This window comes from Budorcas taxicolor, chromosome 1, assembly GCF_023091745.1.
Source record: "Budorcas taxicolor isolate Tak-1 chromosome 1, Takin1.1, whole genome shotgun sequence".
NCBI lineage: Eukaryota > Metazoa > Chordata > Mammalia > Artiodactyla > Bovidae > Budorcas > Budorcas taxicolor.
The window spans coordinates 156075038-156095541 of NC_068910.1; the positions used below are offsets into that span (position 1 = coordinate 156075038).

At 35.9% G+C, this 20504-nt stretch overlaps 1 protein-coding gene across 1 annotated transcript in view; it reads right to left on the reverse strand.

The window, feature by feature from the left end:
* The window catches only part of NAALADL2 (N-acetylated alpha-linked acidic dipeptidase like 2), an 895965-nt gene that overhangs the window by 493439 nt on the left and 382022 nt on the right, over window positions 1-20504 (reverse strand). The window contains exon 7 of the mRNA XM_052645317.1: window positions 15645-15788. Coding sequence (XP_052501277.1) covers window positions 15645-15788 — 144 coding nt within the window. The remainder of the gene's footprint in view (window positions 1-15644; window positions 15789-20504) is intronic.

Sequence of the window (20504 nt, forward strand, 5' to 3'; positions counted from 1 at the left end):
AAACCATTAGCCAGACTCATCAAGAAACAAAGGGAGAAAAATCAAATCAATAAAAATAGAAATGAAAATGGAGAGATCACAACAGACAACACAGAAATACAAAGGATCATAAGAGACTACTATCAGCAATTATATGCCAATAAAGTGGACAACATAGAAGAAATGGATAAATTCTTAGAAAAGTACAACTTTCCAAAACTGAACCAGGAAGAAATAGAAAACTTTAACAGACCCATCACAAGCACAGAAATTGAAACTATATCAGAAATCTTCCAACAAACAAAAGCCCAGGTCCAGGCAGCTTCACAGCTGAATTCTACCAAAAATTTAAAGAAGAGCTAACACCTATCCTACTCAAACTCTTCCAGAAAATTACAGAGGAAGGTAACCTTCCAAACTGATTCTATGAGGCCACCATCACCCTAATACCAAAATCTGACAAAGATGCCACAAAAAAAAGAAAACTACAGGATAATATCACTGATGAACATAGATGCAAAAATCCTCAACAAAATTCTAGCCATCAGAATCCAACAACATATTAAAAAGATCATACACCATGACCAAGTGGGCTTTATCCCAGGGATGCAAGGGTTCTTCAATATCTGCAAATCAATCAATGTAACTCACCACATTAACAAACTGAAAAATAAAAGCCATATGATTGTCTCAATAGATGCAGAGAAAGCCTTTGACAAAATTCAACATCCATTTATGATAAAAACTCTCCAGAAAGCAGGAATAGAAGGAACATACCTCAACATAATAAAAGCTGTATATGACAAACCCACAGCAAACATTATCCTCAATGGTGAAAAATTGAAAGCATTTCCCCTAAAGTCAGGAACAAGACCAGGGTGCCCACTTTCACCGCTACTATTCAACATAGTTCTGGAAGTTTTGGCCACAGCAATCAGAGCAGAAAAAGAAATAAAAGGAATCCAAATTGGAAAAGAAGAAGTAAAACTCTCACTGTTTGCAGATGACATGATCCTCTATATAGAAAACCCTAAAGACTCCATCAGAAAATTACTAGAGCTAATCAATGAATATCGTAAAGTTGCAGGATATAAAATCAACCCACAGAAATCCCTTGCATTTCTATACACTAATAATGAGAAAGTAGAAAAAGAAATTAAGGAAACAATTCCATTTGCCATTGCAATGAAAAGAATAAAACACTTAGGAATATATCTACCTAAAGAAACTAAAGACCTATATATAGAAAACTATAAAACACTGGTGAAAGAAATCAAAGAGGACACTAATAGATGGAGAAATATACCATGTTCATGCATCAGAAGAATCAATATAGTGAAAATTAGTATACTATACTACCCAAAGCAATCTACAGATTCAATGCAATCCCTATCAAGCTACCAGTGGTATTTTTCACAGAGCTAGAACAAATAATTTCACAATTTGTATGGAAATATAAAAAACCTCAAATAGCCAGAGCAATACTGAGAAAGAAGAATGGAACTGGAGGAATCAACCTGCCTGACTTCAGGCTCTACTACAAAGCCATAGTCATCAAGACAATATGGTACTGGCACAAAGACAGAAATATAGATCAATGGAACAAAATAGAAGGCCCAGAGATAAATCCGCACACCTATGGACACCTTATCTTCAACAAAGGAGGCAAGAATACACAATGGATTAAAGACAATCTCTTTAACAAGTGGTGCTGGGAAAACTGGTCAACCACTTGTAAAAGAATGAAACTAGAACACTTTCTAACACCATACACAAAAACAAACTCAAAATGGATTAAAGATCTAAACGTAAGACCAGAAACTATAAAACTCCTAGAAGAGTACATAGGCAAAACACTCTCCGACATAAACCACAGCAGGATCCTCTATGACCCACCTCCCAGAATACTGGAAATACAAGCAAAAATAAACAAATGGGATCTAATTAAAATTAAAAGCTTCTGCACAACAAAGGAAACTATAAGCAAGGTGAAAATACAGCCTTCGGAACAGGAAAAAATAATAGCAAATGAAGCAACTGACAACTAATCTCAAAAACAGACAAGCAACTCCTGCAGCTCAATTCCAGAAAAATAAATGACCTAAACAAAAAATGGGCCAAAGAACTAAATAGACATTTCTTCAAAAAAGACATACAGATGGCTAACAAACACATGAAAAGATGCTCAACATCACTCACTATCAGAGAAATGCAAATCAAAACCACAATGAGGAACCATTTCACACCAGTCAGAATGGCTGTGATCCAAAAGTCTACAAGCAGTAAATACTGCAGAGGGTGTGGAGAAAAGGGAACCCTCTTACACTGTTGGTGGGAATGCAAACTAGTACAGCCACTATGGAGAACAGTGTGGAGATTCCTTAAAAAACTGGAAATAGAACTGCCTTATGACCCAGCAATCCCACTGCTGGGCATACACACCGAGGAAACCAGAATTGAAAGAGACACGTGTACCCCAATGTTCATTGCAGCACTGTTTATAGGAAATGGAAGCAACCTAGATGTCCATCAGCAGATGAATGGATAAGAAAGCACTGGTACATACACACAATGGAGTATTACTTAGCCATTAAAAAGAATATATTTGAATCAGTTCTAATGGGGTGCATGAAACTGGAGCCTATTATACAGAGCGAAGTAAGCCATAAAGAAAAACACCAATACATTATATTAACACATATATATGGAATTTACAAAGATGGTAATGACAACCCTGTATGTGAGACAGCAAAAGAGACACAGATGTATAGAACAGACTTTTGGACTCTGTGGGAGAGGGAGAGGGTGGGATGATTTGGGGGAATGGCATTGAAACATGTATAATATAATGTAAGAAACAAATCGCCAGTCTAGGTTCGATGCAGGATACAGGATGCTTGGGGCTGCTGCACTGGGATGACCCAGAGAGATGGTATAGGGAGGGAGGTGGGAGTGGGGTTCAGGATTGGGAACTCATGTACACCCATGGTGGATTCATGTTGATGTATAGAAAACCAATACAGTATTATAAAGTAAAATAAAATAAATAAAAATACACCACCACATGATCTTGCAATCACTTTCCTGGTCATGTATCTGGAGAAATACATGATTCAAAAGGATACTATGCACCCTAATGTTCATTATAGAGCTATGTACAACATCCGAGTCATGGAAGCAACCTAGATGTCCATTAACTGATGAATGGATAAAGATGATGTGGTATATATTTACAACAGAATATTCAGCCATTAAAAAAAATGAAATAATGCCATTTGTAGCTAGATAGACCTAAAGAGTATTGTACTATGTGAAGTAAGCCAGACAGAGATAGACATATATGCTATTGCTTATATGCGGAATCTAATAATAATAATAATAATAGGGTGAACTTATTTACAAAGCAGAAATAGACTCAGACAGAAAATGAGCTAATGGTTACCAGGGGGATTGTAGAGGGAGAGATAGATCGGATGTTTGGGATTTACATGTACACACTCCTATATTAAAATAAAATTCTTTTCCATGAAAAAAAATTAGGAAACATGGAAAAGGCAAGATCATATAATGATAAGCAAAGAAAACATAGACAAAAAAATACTGAAGACCCCATAGGTGATTTAGATACATGAGTTACATGAGTGGGTTCAACTGTGAAAAGTAATTGGGCTATGTACTTATAATTTGTGTTGTTTTCTGAATGTAAGATTTAAATGAAAATGTTTAAAAGCTAAAATTGTTTGACCTAATGACCAGTGGCTTAGTTCAGAAAGATCTTTATCCATCAAATACAATCCATTTATCCATAAAATACAATCCATTTAAAGCATAAAATCTATCTTTAAAAAAAATTATGTAGTTTTAATTAAATTGTGTTATAAATGTAAAATACACACTGGACCTTGAAGTCTTAGAAAGAAATAAAGAATAAATTATTTCTTTACTAAGCATGCATACTGATGGCAATAGAGAGATAATATTTTGGGTACCTTGAATTAAATAAAATGTAATATTAAACATAAAAAAAAACTAAAAAATATTTGGATTAGGAAGTCCTGCCTATATCAGTTGGCGTGTTGGACTCTTAACCCTTGGACTGTCAGGAAAGTACCAAGAAAGCTCTTCTTTAAAGGAGAATGCCAACTGATAAGAGTGGAAGGAATGTGGACTTAGAAGGTAACCCTTAGCATCTTGGCAATGACTGGTTGGGCAGGAAACATCAATGAACATTGAAACTAGTAGATGAAGGTAGAAATGGGGGTAAGATATTTGTGTGATTTCAAATGCTTATTGATTACTTTAAAAAAAGAATAAAGAATAATTTTGATGAGATCTAGTGGGCACCACCTTAATTACGTGATTAAAGGTAGGTTTATCAGTTATGGAACAAATTAATATGAGCTATGAGAAAAACACAGTCTTGCTTCCATACCATTACTGCCAATGATTCAGAGCCTGAACTTATTCACAAGAAACATCAGATAAACCTAGACCGGGGAACACTCTGAAGATAACTGGCACTTAAGCTTTAAAAGAGATAAAATAATCAGAAAAAGAAAAAGGAGAAACTATTCCAGACTGAAGGAAATTTGAGACTTGGTAACTTCAAGACATGAATCTAGTTTAGATCTATTCGATATTTAGGACACTATTGGGACAATTGGCAAAAACTGAATGGGGCCTTGGAGTGCGTGTAGAAATGCATCAAAGTTTAATTCCTGTTTGCAGCGGTACTGCTGTTAGTGCAGGAGAGAATGTCATCATGAGAGAATTCAAATGCAATTGTTTATCATTCTGCAGCCTACCTGTCGGAGAAGGAAATGGCAAACCACTCCAGTACTCTTGCCTGGAAAATCCCATGGATGGAGGAGCCTGGTAGGCTCCAATCCATGGGGTCGCTAAGAGTTGGACACAGCTGAAGCAACTTAGCAGCAGCAGCAGCCTACCTGTAGGTAGGTGAGGAAGAACTTTTTTTGTGTACTATTCTTGCAACTTTTCTGTAAGTTTGAATGTATTTCAAAATAATAAAAATACTTTTGAAATTAGAAAATCCTGGGGAACCTTTAGATGCAGCTTGTTACATGAAAAGTCAGAGCATATATATGTGTGTATGCATTACTACTTTAAGACAGCATTTTCAGCTCACGTTTACTAAATGTTTTCTGTCTTTCATATTCCATAGCTGGATGGCAGCTTTACATTTGATATGTGAAGTTCAAAAGATTTCAAGATGACAAAAATGTGTTCCACTCAGAGAACATTTGTATTCAAATAGGGTGAGGAATGTCAGAGCTAAAAGACATAAAAGCAGCTGCCTCTCTCCAGTCCTTAATTTAATCATGTTGCAGGAAAAATTATCTGCTTCAGAAATTATATTCCAGTGATAATTCTGTCTTGCATTTTTGTTGTTGTTATGAACTGATTCTCAGTCATCTTCCCCAATAGGTCATAAAGCTTTATCTCCACCTGCACTGTAAGCTTACCCAGTATCTAGGAAAAATTGCAACATCATTTAAAGATTTAAGCACTAACAATTGCTGCTAACTCTTGAGTTCCAGCTGCAATGATTAACCATTTGTTTCCAAGATAAAGTTCTTCCTGGAGTTCCTAATTTTAGTCAGATATTTGTCTCGTTCTTGGCTACCAGAATTTAAAATTTCTTGGATTGGGCTCTGAATTATTTTTTCAATTTTCTTGTATCCCAAGAAATGGAATCTGCTCTAGAATCACAGTTTTGATGACTGAGACTTTGTAATCTTCTAAAATTCTTCCTAAATACCAACTGCTTCTCTGACTATCTGAGTATAAAATGCTTCTGGATTATATACAATCATAATATATATCAGACCCATGTGGGTGTTCCATTTTTTTACATGGGGTTTTCCTGTTGTCAAGGGTATTTTTGAACTGACACAGTGACTGGATATTATATGTTCTAGACTAAAAGTCTTATTTTAAATGTTTATCAATTGATATAGCATACAGTGACAAATCAGAAAGGATTGGCACCAAGCAACTAGAAAATCCACACTAACATATACAAACTGATAATTGGTCCTGTCCCAAACACCATGTTCTTCCTGCCATATTGAAATTTTCTCAGAAATTGAATTTCAATAGATCCTTCAGTAAGTGCAGGCTTATGCAAAGGGGTAATTCCAGTCTTAGGACCCAATTCTGTCCCTCATGACTCACCTCACATGAATCAATTGGACTTGCCTTACCATCTCCTGGATACTGAAAAAAATATCAGCCTCAAGAAAATGTACTTAATTTTTTTAAAAACACACTGAGTGTTCTATTATAAGCCCTAAGAATTAATTTCAGGTTTACAGGAATTAGAAGAATTAGTTGAATACAAATCACAAAGAAGCATCCCACAATGAAGATGATAAGACTCATGCAGAACAAGTGACTTGGTCTCACAAAGTAAGTGTAAAAAGAAGAAAAGGAGGATCATACTGCATTAGAAGAAATATGATTTTTAGGTCTAGACTGGATATTGGCTTGGATAAACCCACTATACAAAGACTAGGGTGATTAGTAAAACTTAATATAGTCTGTATTTTAAGAAAGATTAAATTTACTATCATGATAAAGTAGAGATATTTAATTTTCAAAATAAATTCCATAGTGTAAGGTATGATCTCATTTGGTCATATAACATATTTATATATAAATCTAGATGAATTTATAGAAGGTATTGATAGTTATAATTATTGGGTATTAGGAAAGTGTTCTAGATTAACTTGTGTCCCTTAAAATTCCTATGCTGAAGCCTTCAGAACTCCAATCTGGCTGTATTGGAAAGGAAGGAAATAGAAACTTTAAAAAGAAAATTGAAGTTAACAGAGATCTTAAGAATGGTACCCTAATCTGATTTGATTGGTGGTCTTAAAGGAAAAGGGAGAGACATCAGAGATCTGTTACTCTCTCTGTGTGTACCCAGAGGAAAGGCCATGTGAGGACTCAGAGAGAAGGTAGTCCTCTATAAGCCAGGGAGAGAACTCTGACCAGAATCCTAATTCTCTTGCACTTTGAGTTGGAACTTCTCAGCTCTAGAACTGTGAGAAAATAAATGTCTGTTGTCTAATACATTCAGTCTGTGGTATCTTATTATGGAAGCCTAAAATGACTAATACAGAATGTAATATGTTTGCATATTTTTGCTTATCTATTTTCTAACTCAGTAAATAGTAACCATATTGTAATAACAGAGATCATCTTTGAAAAGATAAAAATATGCATGAATACTCCCAAAATATGTTTTAGTAATATAAAAATTTGGTTCTGAAAAAGTGAGACCAGCACTTTCAGTGAGACCAGATATTAAACAGAAACTATTTGCTTGATCTCTTTTACCACACACTTTTAGGTGATAGTAGCTAACCCATGTCTTTAGTGAACACATAAACATAGAAAAATCCAAGTATGTATGTACTCTTGTGAGCTTGTATGCATTTGGAAAAAAAATTAAAGTTTAATTAAATATTCTTTTAACTAGCAAAGTATCTAAATTGGAAAATATTTTGAAGAACGTAAATTACCAGGAACCTCTTGAGAAATCAGCATGCAGTTCAGGAAGCAATAGTTAGAACTGGAACAACAGACAATAGTTAGACATGGAACAACAGACTGGTTCCAAACTGGGAAAGGAGTACGTCAACACTGTATATTGTCACCCTGCTTATTTAACTTACATGCAGAGTACATCACAAGAAACGCTGGGCAGGATGAAGCACAAGCTGGAGACAAGATTGCCGGGAGAAATATCAATCACCTCAGATATGCAGATGACACCACCCTTATGGCAGAAAGTGAAGAGGAACTAAAAAGCCTCTTGATGAGAGTGAAAGAGGAGAGTGAAAAATTTGGCTTAAACCTCAACATTCAGAAAACGAAGATCATGGCATCTGGTCCCATCACTTCATGGCAAATGGATGGGGAAACAGTGGCAGAGTTTACTTCTGGGGGCTCGAAAATGACTGCAGATGGTGACTGCAGCCATGAAATTAAAAGACACTTACTCCTTGAAAGGAAAGTTATGACCAACCTGCTGCTGCTGCTGCTGCTAAGTCGCTTCAGTCGTGTCCGACTCTGTGCGACCCCATAGACGGCAGCCCACCAGGCTTCTCTGTCAGCCTATTAAAAAGCAGAGACATTACTTTGCCAACAAAGGTCTGTCTAGTCAAGGCTATGGTTTTTCCAGTAGTCATGTATGGATGTGAGAGTTGGACTATAAAGAAAGCTGAGCACTGAAGAACTGATGCTTTTGAAACTGTGGCATTGAAAAAGACTCTTGAGAGTCCCTTCAACTGCAAGGAGATCCAACCAGTCCATCCTAAAGGAGATCAGTCCTGGGTGTTCATTGGAAGAACTGATGTTGAACCTGAAACTCCAATACTTTGGCCACCTGATGTGAACAGCTGACTCATTGAAAAAGACCCTGATGCTAGGAAAGATTGAAGGGAGGAGGAGAAGGGGATGACAGAGGATGAGATAGTAGGATGGCATCACTGATTCTATGGACATGAGTTTGGGTAAACTCTGGGAGTTGGTGATGGACAGGGAGGCCTGGCATGCTGCAGTCCATGGGGTTGCAAAGAGTCGGGCACAGCTGAGCAATTGAACTGAACTGACATACCAGGACAAAATATCTTTTACCTTCTTTGTATCTGAGTGAAAACCAACATATTTTTACACATCTTTCATCCTGAACAGTCTACATGTCACAAGTCATCATATTAGTCAGCAGGCTAGTCATCTATTATACTCTGTGCTGCACCTTTTCTATCTGTCCTTCCAGATCTGTGTTCATCGTTTAACCAGATCGCTGACCCAGGAGGCTAACCTCTATAGAGTACATCTACCCAGTTCCTTTACACTTGGCTCCAAGTTGAGTTTAGCAAATGGAAGACATCAAAAAATGATCAGCAGCTTAGATTAGAGAAAGATTATTTTCCATCACCTTTTCTGACTGGTAACTTGCTGGCAGTGACTGTATTCCATAGATGAAATCCACAGCTTCAACAGACCAGCCTCTCCTGAAGCTCAAAGACTTGCCAGTTCCTGTAACTACTTTCTTTTTTTGCCACTTCATGTTTCATTTCAGTTCAATCGCTCAGTCATGTCTGACTCTTTGTGACCCCATGAACTGCAGCATGTCAGGCTTCCAAGTCCATTACCAACTCCCGGATCATGCTCACACTCATGCCCATCCCGTCGGTGATGCCATCAAACCATCTCATTCTCTCTAATCTCCTTCCCCTCCTGCCTTCAATCTTTCCCAGCATCAGGGTCTTATCCAATGAGTCAGTTCTTTGCATTAGGTGGCCAAAGTATTGGAGCTTCAGCTTCAACATCTGTCCTTTAAATTAATATTCAGGACTGATTTCCTTTAGGATGGACTTGTTTGATCTCCTTGCAGTTGAAGGGATTCTCAAGAGTCTTTTCCAACACCACAGCTCAAAAGCATCAATTCTTTGGCACTCAGCTTTCATTATGGTCCAACTCTTACATCCATACATGACTGCTACTGGAAAAAAACATAGCTTTGACTAGATAGACCTTTGTCAGCAAAGCAATGTCTGTCTCTGCTTCTTAATATGCTGTCTAGGTTTGTCATAGCTTTTCTTTCAAGGAGCAAGCATCTTATAATTTCATGGTTGCAGTCATCATCTGCAGTGATTTTGGATCCCAAGAAAATAAAGCCTGCCAGTGTTTCCATTGTTTCCCCAACTATTTGCTGTGCAGTGATGGTACAAGATGCTATAATCTTTGCTATTTGAATGTTGAGTTTTAGGCCAGCTTTTTCACTCTCCCCTTTCACTTTCATAAAAAGGCTCTTTAGTTCCTCTTTGCTTTCTGCCATAAGGGTGGTGTTATCTGCATATCTGAAGTTATTGATATTTCTCCCAGCAATCTTGATTCCAGCTTGTGTTTCATCCAGCCCAGTGTTTCTCATGATGTACTTTGCATAGAATTTAAATAAGCAGGGTATATAGCCTTGACATACTCCTTTCCCAATTTGGAACCAGTCATTGCTCCATGTCTAGTTCTAACTGTTGCTTCTTGACCTGCATATAGATTTCTCAGGAGGCAGGTAAATGGTCTGGTATTCCCATCTCTTGAAGAATTTTCCACAGTTTGTTGTGATCCACACAGTCAAAGGCTTTGACATAGTCTGTAAACCAGAAGTAGATGTTTTTCTGGAACTCTCTTGCTTTTTCTTCACTTTTTCACTTTAGGTTTAGGAGGAATAATAACTAGTTATCCCTTTTCTGTTCCCATTTTCATTCTCCATAGGCCTCGAATTAAATTTCCTTGGATTGCAGTTTAGTGCATCATTGATTTCCTGATGATAGCCTGATTTATATGTTGAGCAACTTGGGTATATTCAGAGTCATTCATTTGTGTTGTCAGGGAATAAATGAGAGAAGGGTGCCTTTTCTTGCAATATGGTGGGCTAGGGTATTCCAACCAGCTCTCCCATTAGACATAATTTAAAATGCTGAATAAAATATGTAACAAATCTTGTTAATGGCATTTAAGTTCTAGCAAGAAAGTAAGGAATTACTAGATGAAAATATAGGTTGTGACGGGAACCCAGATACGTAAAGTAATAAAGCTGAGGGAAATTTATTAAACCTGGAGAACTTTTTAATTTTGATAGCTTTGTGGGCTACAAATGTCAGAAGAAAATGCCCTGGGCCTGTCCAAGCTGGAGAGAAGAAAGTAGTTCTAAAAAAGAGACTCTTCCTCCATGAAGTAGGAACCCTAAAGGACAGTTCTCCCTACTCCCTCCAAAGAGGCCTACCATAGAGCAGAGCAGGAGAGGAGATAACCAAGAAGCAATAATACTAGGGTGACTCTAAAAGAATACAAAAAATATTGCTAACTTCTAAAATAGTAGAGGAAAAAATATAGTGGAAAAACCTAAAACCTAAAAGAGATACAAAATAAAAGGAAAATACGTGGTACAAAGTAGAAACCCCAATCAAGGTGAAAAATATAAGCATAAATATGTTAGTAATCACATTAAATATAATAGATTAGATGCTTCAGTTAAAAGATTGGATCGCATATTAAAAACAAATTATTTGCTTTTTTTAGGCATACTAAAAAAAGAAAGACACAAAAAGTTTGAAAGTATAAAATGATATAGCATAAAGACACTGACTGAAAAAAAGTTAAAAAGCTAATGTAGCTAAATTAGTATCAGGTCAAATCAAATTTAAGACTTGCATTCTAGATATGAAGATAACTTTATTTGATAAGTGTTTCAGCCAACCTGGAATATTTGATATATTTGAATTTATAAACACCTAAGAAATGACTACAAAATATATAAATCAAAAATTTATAGAACTACATGATAAAATAAATAAATTGATATTGTGGGAGATTGTAGTGCTCAAAATAAGATACTAAATATTGAATGACCTTAGATATTTGGTCTGAAACCTGACATTTATATAGTACACACTGTTTTTACATTCTCATGGGACATTGATTATGTCCTGGATTATAAAGGAAACCTGAAAGAATTGAAACCATATAGAAATAAACTAGAAACAATACATTCTAACAAAAATTCACATTGCTTATCTCTTCCTCAGAAAAGTATGATATCCCCATACTACATAGCATTCATTAATAACTTCCTAAAGCATAGCAGAGACAGTCAGGGTAATTCCAACTGGAGTAAAATTCCAAAGGGCGCTCCACAGAGGAGGTGGCGCTTACATGGAGTTTGAGAGGATACTGTGGCTTTACAACTTGCAAGACATATGTGGATAATATTGAATAAGATAATGGTGAGAAACTGTGGACACATGAAGGGAATGGCATGATATAGACCCAGAAAGGCATTCAGGAATCTCTGGCAGTTTCTAGAATAGTAAATAACAATGGTCACCCATTGTGAAAAAAAGGATTATGAAAAATGATCTTTAAAATATAAAGGTAGGTTATGCTCTGATGGATTTATATATAAACTACAGAGTTTAGTTGGAACTTCCATAATTTGGAAGGAGTGACATGTACTTAAGTGACATGTGATAAGAATGCAAGAACCTATAAAAATTGCTGAGAAACATCAAAAGTTGGAAAATACTTGTTAAAGGAATTTTGCTTAAAAGTGTATATTTCGGTTTATCTTTAAGTCTTCCCAGCAAACAACCAAACAAAACTCTAGGCTGGATCCAAGCTAAATCATTTCCTAAAATCAAAGCTGTCAGGATGGAAAGCTGGAAACTCGAGAAGTTCTGCTAAATGACAGATCTGTGTCACCCTCTGTAAACCCAACCTGTACTCCCTGGGAAAGAGAGAATTGACTGTACTTTCTGTGGACTTTGGACAATAGGTTTCCCACCTATGTTCACTCTGTTTAAGACCCTTGATGAACAGACCTTCAAAGTGATTTCTGAAGCTTTTTCTTCCTTTTGTCTGAGGACTTCAGACTGGCAGCTCATGAAGGCTGATCTTTAGTTCTATAGATTACTCTGTTGTCAGCTTCCTGCTCAGACTCCTAGGTTCACTGTGCAACTGGCAGCTTGAAGAGGCATAAAATTGGGGTATCACCAGTATAGCTTAGTGATTCCTAACATCTAGCTTGCATCTGTCACAAGATCTATCAGTCTTGCCTACAGCAGTCTAGCTCACTGAATTTTTAAAAGAGTGACCATCATACCTATATGAATGCTTTGTAGGAGTTGTCTGAATAAATTGCATTTTTCCTCATGTTCTCCTAGATATTTTCCTCCATATTGATGGCTAGAAGTTATTAAAGCCCATTCTGCTCTAAAATAAGCTTTCAATTCTCTTTTACTTCAGATCTACTAGGGAATTCTCTTTGACAAAGTCTCCAAAAGCCAAGCCACACCATATCACATCCAAAGTGAAAGTATTAGTCTCTTGGTCATGTCCGATTCTTTGTGACCCCATGAACTATAGCCCACCAGGCTCCTCTGTCCAGGGCATTTTCCAAGCAAGAATACTGGAGTGGGTAGCTATTCCCATCCAAACTACTCCATCGCCTACTTCACATACATATATACACACGCACACACACACAGCTCAGGATTTTTTTTTTTTTTTTTACCAGAATAGCACAACATACTCCTGGATCTTTCACATACAGCAGCACTGAGGCTACACTGAACAGGATGATTAGTCTTAAATGTAAAAAACAGCAGTGCTAGACTTATTTTTACTAACATTTTTTGTTAGTGGATGTCTCCTCAAGAGCTAATTTGTATTATTTGCCAAAAAAATTGTAAAATCACCAAAGTTTATAGATAATATTTTCAGTACATCTTTTTCTCTGTTCAAGAAATGATAATAATACATACTTTCTTTAACAAATTAGAAATATAGATATTAAAAATTCATTCATATGTAAGAATTATAAACATTATCAGAAGAGATTAAATTTTTCTGATAAAAATATTTTTAACAAAGAACATATGAAATTGTGAATAGAGAAATAGGAGTTATATATAGTTATGTATGTGTGAAGACATGATCTGAAGATATATAATCCAAATTTACTTAGGTGAAAATTTAACACTAATGACACTAAGTTTTATGCATCATAGTAAGTCATTTTTTTCAATTTATCAAAAGTAATTTAAAAATATTAAAATATTTCTTCTAACATGATTCATTAAGCCTTCCACTCTGTATTATACTAATGGATTTTATACTTTCTCATCTAATTTTTTTTTCACTGCAGTCATGGTTTTTAATGACAAGCTCAGATTGATATATGAAAATTCAAATTCCCAGCTATTGATTGACTCTCAAGGACAAAGACTGACAATATATAATCAGTGAGTAAGACCTACAGAATATAAGGTCATGGGAAATTAAATGGCATCAATATCTAATTATTTACTCAATACAAAAAATCTGTTTATATTTGGGCAAGAAATTTTTCTTCTGCTTGTTTTTCTATCCCTTATACAATCTTCTTAGTTCTCGCAGGACTTGCCACATAAATAACATCCTCTTCACTACACTTTGCTGAGTCTGTTTGCATGCAAATATCCTTTAGTTTAGTGTAAGTTTTACAGTATCAGTTGCACGACTTTTGTTTCTAAGTAACTGAAATTAAACAAATAAGTTGACTATTAAAAAGGGAATGTATCAATATATATATGGTTAATTCAGTAGCTATGGCTTCAGACGAGGCTTTATTTCGGTATCAAATGATGTGGACAAGAGTTAGTCTGTTTCTCACACTCTCTCTCTTTATGTTATTCATCTACTGCTTCCTCACCTTGGTTCCATTATCAGGTATTATGCCTTTAAGGTCCTCAAAAGGACCAAAATATCCCAGAGCTATATGATTTCTTATTCAGTTCTACCATTAAAATTAGCCATTGCTCAAAGTCCAGAGATTGAATAATGTCTCTGTTTGACCAAATTTGCATCATCCTTGAACCAGCTGTCATTACATGGTTGATGTGATAAGCTGATAGACTTGAGGCAATCAGGATCTCCTTCTACAGATTAAGATAGGAGGGACTCTGACTGTTTATTGAATAAACCAATCAATCAGTTAATTAAATCTGGACTTAAGTTTGATCTTTTCAATGTCTGATGCTTTTCTTACAAGAAAATTATTAGTATAGTGTTAATACATATTTTAGCAAATAGAGCTCATTATCAAAATTTGGGGCTAAGACTAGAACATAGAAAAAGCTAAACAAAAAACTTCTCAAGAACAACTTCTTTCCTATTTTGAGGACATAGTCTTAGCATTGTTTTCTATAGTTCCTACTATGTTCAATCAATAATCAGTTTAAGAGGTTCTCATTCTACAAATTTTTTTAAAACCTGTCCCTAAGAAAGAGCAATTCAGAATGCATTCAGGGTTTTTTTTTTTAATTATTTTTTAGGCTTTTTCAAAACATATTTTTTAATGCTTTTGTTGTCAGGAGAAAACAAATTAGATAAAATATGGGTAGTTGAGCCTCTGGGTCTGGACACAAAAATGGACCCCTCAAGTTGAATTTCACAGCCAACTAGATACAAATTTAACAATATATACAGAAAGTCTCTCCTTTAGTAGTTTAATGCTGAGGCTGGAGGCAGAAATAAGATGAAGCCCATGACTTTCATCCCACCACAGGTAGCTTAACTTAAGTTTTATCCTATGTGGTCCAACAAGGCCTGACAAACTGCACTGCAGTATAAGAAGCATCTCTCCAGCAATGATGCGTAAAGACAGAGGGATTTTTTAGTCAATTGCAGGAATTAGGCTTTAATGCTTTCTACTAAAAGACTTCATACCCCAGATAGCTGACTGCTATCCACTGAATCTTGGCAGGCAACAAGCCTGCTGAAGCTGAAACTGAGAAGCTATGTTAAGCAGATTTTCATGAATGTACAAAATGCTTTATTTGTAAAGCTGCTTTTCTTAGTTGCAGTTCAAAATGTTTTTCTTCTTTTTTTAATCTCTCAGCTTGGTCAACTCTCAGTCTTTATAGAATTACTTTTGAAAAGCCAGAGAAGAGAAATAAATGCTCATATCAACAGAAATAAATGTTTTTGGGTTTTTTGAGAAAGAATAATCCTAAACATGCCAATCGAACAGATTAAAAATGATCATGGGCCTTATAAAAACGATAAGACACACAGAAAGACATTAAGTACTTTACCATTATTTGGAAGTTCTAGAGGGCTGCAGGCACCATTTGTGGTTCTACCCTTTGGCAAGGAGATGAGTTTTGCAACAAGAGATGCTGAGATGGGCTGCACTAGTAGAGAGGTGAGGTTTGATCGGTTTTGTCTAAAGCTTCCATCTGTATTCAAAAGAGAAAAATAGAATCCTTAGCGAACAGAAATTAAAGACACTTGAAGAGCAGGTTTTCTATAATAAGTATTAGTGGTTTTTTTTAACTCATTTGTTTGTTTACTTCTTATTAATACTGTCTACTTGTTAAAAATGATCTGATATTTGATAATAAAAATTCAGTCAAATAGCATTATGTAATCTAGTTCATGATGGCAGATTGTACACAGACATTTACTTCCATTCGCTACTGAAATGACAACAAAGGGATAGGAAAGCATCGATCCACAGGGGCAAAGAGAATAGGAGACACACTAGCAGTAAGACACTAGAAGGTGGAAAGCAGATGAGTGTCAACGGATGTGACAGACCAAGGAGACCAAAGCATGGCCGGCAGAGTGAAGAAGCTGAAAAGCAATGCAGTTTGTATTATAGAGCCCAGAAAGATTTGAGAACTGAAAATATCAGCTACCTATTAAAAGGAGGGTAAAAGAAGGGCTGAAAAGAGCAGGGATTGGTCAAATTCTGATTGTGAAGGAGTCTCTCCTCCTGAACCCCTCACTCATTCAGTCAACATGAACAGCACCTGGTCCTCCTTCCAGTAGAGACTGTAAGTGGGACACTGAACAGGGAGACACCAGACACAGGGAAGGGTGTCTCTCATACTTTAAATGGGATGGTGTTATGATTGCTAAGACCCTTCAGATGTCTTGTTCTCATTGGTGCACAGAATCCTTCCTTCCAGGTGTGTGCATGTGTGCTCGCTAAGTAGTAGCTTCAGTCATGTCCCATTCTTTGTGACCCCATGGCCAGGCTCCTCTGTCCATGGAATTTTCCAGATAAGAATACTGGAGTGGGTTGTCATCTCCTCCTCTAGAGAATCTTCCTGACCAGGGATTGAACCTGCATCTCTTGTGTCTCCTGCACTGGCAATCAAATTCTTTGCTACTGAGCCACCTGGGAAGCCCCATAGAAATATAAACAATGACTTTTTAACACAAAAGTAAATATCATTCTTCACGAAAAAAGAAAAAAGGGAAAATGTCAGGGTTGAGGGAACATGGAAACCTATGAAAGAAAATGAAATCTTTATCTTTCATAGTGGTAAGTCAATATAATGGATACAACTGAAAAATGAATTCAACTATTAAACATACTCTTGAGAGGTAGTGAGATAAATATGAAAAATAGGTAACAACCAAATGTTGGAAGCATTTTAGTGCTTGCTTTGGGGATATAGACAAAGCAGAGAGAAACACAGGGAAGGATGAGAGAAGGTGACACATTTTTATAAATGTGTCTAAGCTTTGTAGAAATTTCTATTTATATTCATCTATAACTTTGAAAAAATAAAAATTAAATGAAAATAAGGAGAGAAACAACTATGGTAACACAAGCAAGAGAAAATTACACAAGTATTCAGAACAAAGAGAATGAAAAGAATAAACTCGGCATAAGGAAAAAACAAAAAAAATACAGTTTATTCACTTTTATATATATATAAATATAAATATTTATATATATATTTATACTGACTCAGAAAATGAAATACACAACAGAATGACTATCAGGCAGCCAATAACGTTTGTGAACACAGAGTTGTATTTTTCAGAACTTTTATTGGAGAAAATAATTGCCACAGGTTTTCTCAGAATTTAATTTGATAGGACTGCAGGGGGTGCAGAACTCTACAATACTGGTATTCAGGCTTCAGGAGGCAGATTATTAATGACACAATATGTTATAGAAGGCTTTCCTTAATTTATCATCAGGAAAACTGCAAAGCTAAAACATATTTAGCTGTGGCAGCCACAGAAGTCATGGCTTTTGAAGAAAAAGTAGTAAGATTTAAGCTTAGGTTCAGTTTTGTTGTATAAACACAAAGCTGGTCTCATAAGTTAGTACTCCTTTTCATATGGCTATACGACCATGCATTTTGACTATAATGTAGTTCATTGCATCCTAACCATTTTCATGTCAAAGTACTAAGACTGGACACATAATTCACAAGATCAGAGCAAAATGACAATGTGGGAACTCTCGATCAAAAAATAGGAAGGATTTCAAAGTGGCAATAGCAGGGAACTGAATCAAGTGCGCATCTTTCTGAGTGTGAGTTGTATGCCCATGAATCAAGCCCTGCGTGGTTCACACAGAAGATGTGAGCAGCCATGCAGCCAGTTGAGGGCACCTGAAGGGGACTTTCAGACCACAAGGAAGCTGCTGTCCCGAGTCGCTGTTGCTTCATGCTGGTGCTCTAAGGCACAGACAGTGTGGCCCACTCAGCAAGCCAGCTGGGAAGTCCTCCTGTGATATAGCCATCTCACTTTGGCTCTCCCGGCATGCATTTCCTCCCTTAGCTATTGCCTTTGAAACTTCCAGTGTATAGGGACAATGAGACAGTATTTGCAACAAATGTGCAATCTGTTCTTTTGCAGTTTCCATGGATGTTAGGTGCTAACATGCTGCCAACACAAAATGAACCTTCTCAAAATGTTGTGTGATTTCACCTCTCCTCAATTCAAATACTGAACTTCCTTCAAGGCCCTTCACAATCTCAGACCTTATGTTTCCAACATTATTGTCTACCAGCCTTCTCCATACATCTTACACTAATACTTAAACTGTCCCCCTGCATATTCCATGATTTGTATTCTCCATGTTTCCCTTAAGCCATTTCTTTCACTTTATTTGCTTATCTCATGTATCACATGTCTGAACATCTCTGAAATATACACTTCCTTTAAAGCTTAACTCATTTTCTATAAGAAACTTCCTCTGACACCTTCAGCTCTATGTGATTTATCTGCAATTTTTTTTTTTTTCAGTGCTTGGCATTTCTAATTACCTGATCACTATGCAAAAATACTTTGATTTTCTCCTCTAAACTCCTTAAAGAAAAGGAGCAAGTCTTTCCCATTATTATATAACACACAATATCCAACACATTCCTAGGATCATAACAAGAGCTCAGTAATTAATGGGGTAAGGAAAGGAAAGGAAAGAAAGGAAAAGGAAACAAAAGCAAGAAGGCAGGGAGGGAGGGTGAATTAACAATTCCTTGAAAAATAGTTCAGTGTTTCTATCTTACTGATTTTCGAAATGTCTATAAATTGGAGCAGAGGTACAACTGAAAGCTAATAAGAATTTGATTAATCCCATGTTTGTTATATATTAGTGCTTTCTTGCAAGCTAACTACTCTCAAAACCTTCAAAACCCACCCACTCCTATCAACTCACTAATTAACTGTTCCAGGTTACAAATAGTATTTATATAAATACAAACAATATTTATATAAATAAAATTATATTTGAGATATATTTTTAAGTTAATAAAAATTAAATAACTGCATTCCTCTTTTTTCTCCAGAATGTTATATTAAGCATCTGAAACAATGCATTTAAAAGTTAAATATGAGTGAAACCTAAACAGTAATTGAACAAACCAACATCTTTGATTTTTTTGTATTGTATGACTAATAGACTTGCATTAGTTTTGAAATATCTGAACTAAGTGGTTCATTAATTTTTCACCTTCAGCTTAATGGAAATTTGACAAACAGTTCACTTCGAAGAGCAGGTACTAAAAGAAGGACTTTACAGGAGGACATTAACACTAAATTACAGATGAAAGTTATTTAAAAAAAACTCATTTGTTGAAGAACTAAGAGAATTTAATCTACTTATATGATTAAGAATAAAACCAAACACATGTACCATTTTTACTCAGTTATATTTTAAAACACTTATAAACTATAAGAATCCATTAGATGTGAGCTGAAAATCAGATGGATTATGTACCTTGACACAAAGAGTACCATCCAGGAAATATACCACATAATATTTTAGCACTTTAACTTTTAGATTGTGGCATTTATATCATACCTTGTACATTTTGTATGCTCAATAAAGACTGACACTAAGTTTTATTTTAGTAGGTATCTAGTTCTTTCTTCACTTTATGAACTCTTTGTAACTCAAATAAAGATCCAAATTCATCCTTCTCATTCAGTAATCCAATCCTCAATAAAATGCCATGTGCATACAGCAGAAAGAAACTGGATATACAGAGTCCCAAAATTGACTCCATTATTGACTCACTGTTTGAAAAAGAACAAATAAATAATTTCACTATGAGAAGATTGTCATCCCATCTACTACATCTGAACAACCAAGGTAACACTGAAGGGTTGGGATTACATGATTGACTGAAATAAAAACAATACAAGAGCTCAGAGGCCTAGAGTCAAACTACAGTGGCTGAAATGTAGAAGTGAGGTTAAAAATTAGTAAAATGGTTTCTGGTTGTACATATGTAATAGGCTTTTCATTACACCTTTTCAAATCTTTGATGCCTACTTCAAGCCCATCTGTATATAAAGAAAATATGTTAGCTGTCAGCACTTTTGTGTGGTGAGATGCAATTCTTTTCAGCTAAAATGAAATGTTTGTGTATATTGCAAATGCCAATCACCTGGGGCATCAGGAAAGATAACCCTTAAGAGACCAGAAGTCTTAGACACTGGGATCCTCAGAATTAAAGCAGTAAGAGGAGAGATGAAGTAAAGAATATACTGATAAATAAAATAAAAAGGGCCTTGTGTGGCTCAGACATGAAGATGTGCTGCCTTTGAGGAGCACAGCATGCCTTCCAAATTGAGGTGTGTAACTTCACCCTCAGACCTGACTCGTGTGTGTGTGTGTGTGTGTGTGTGTGTGTGTATCC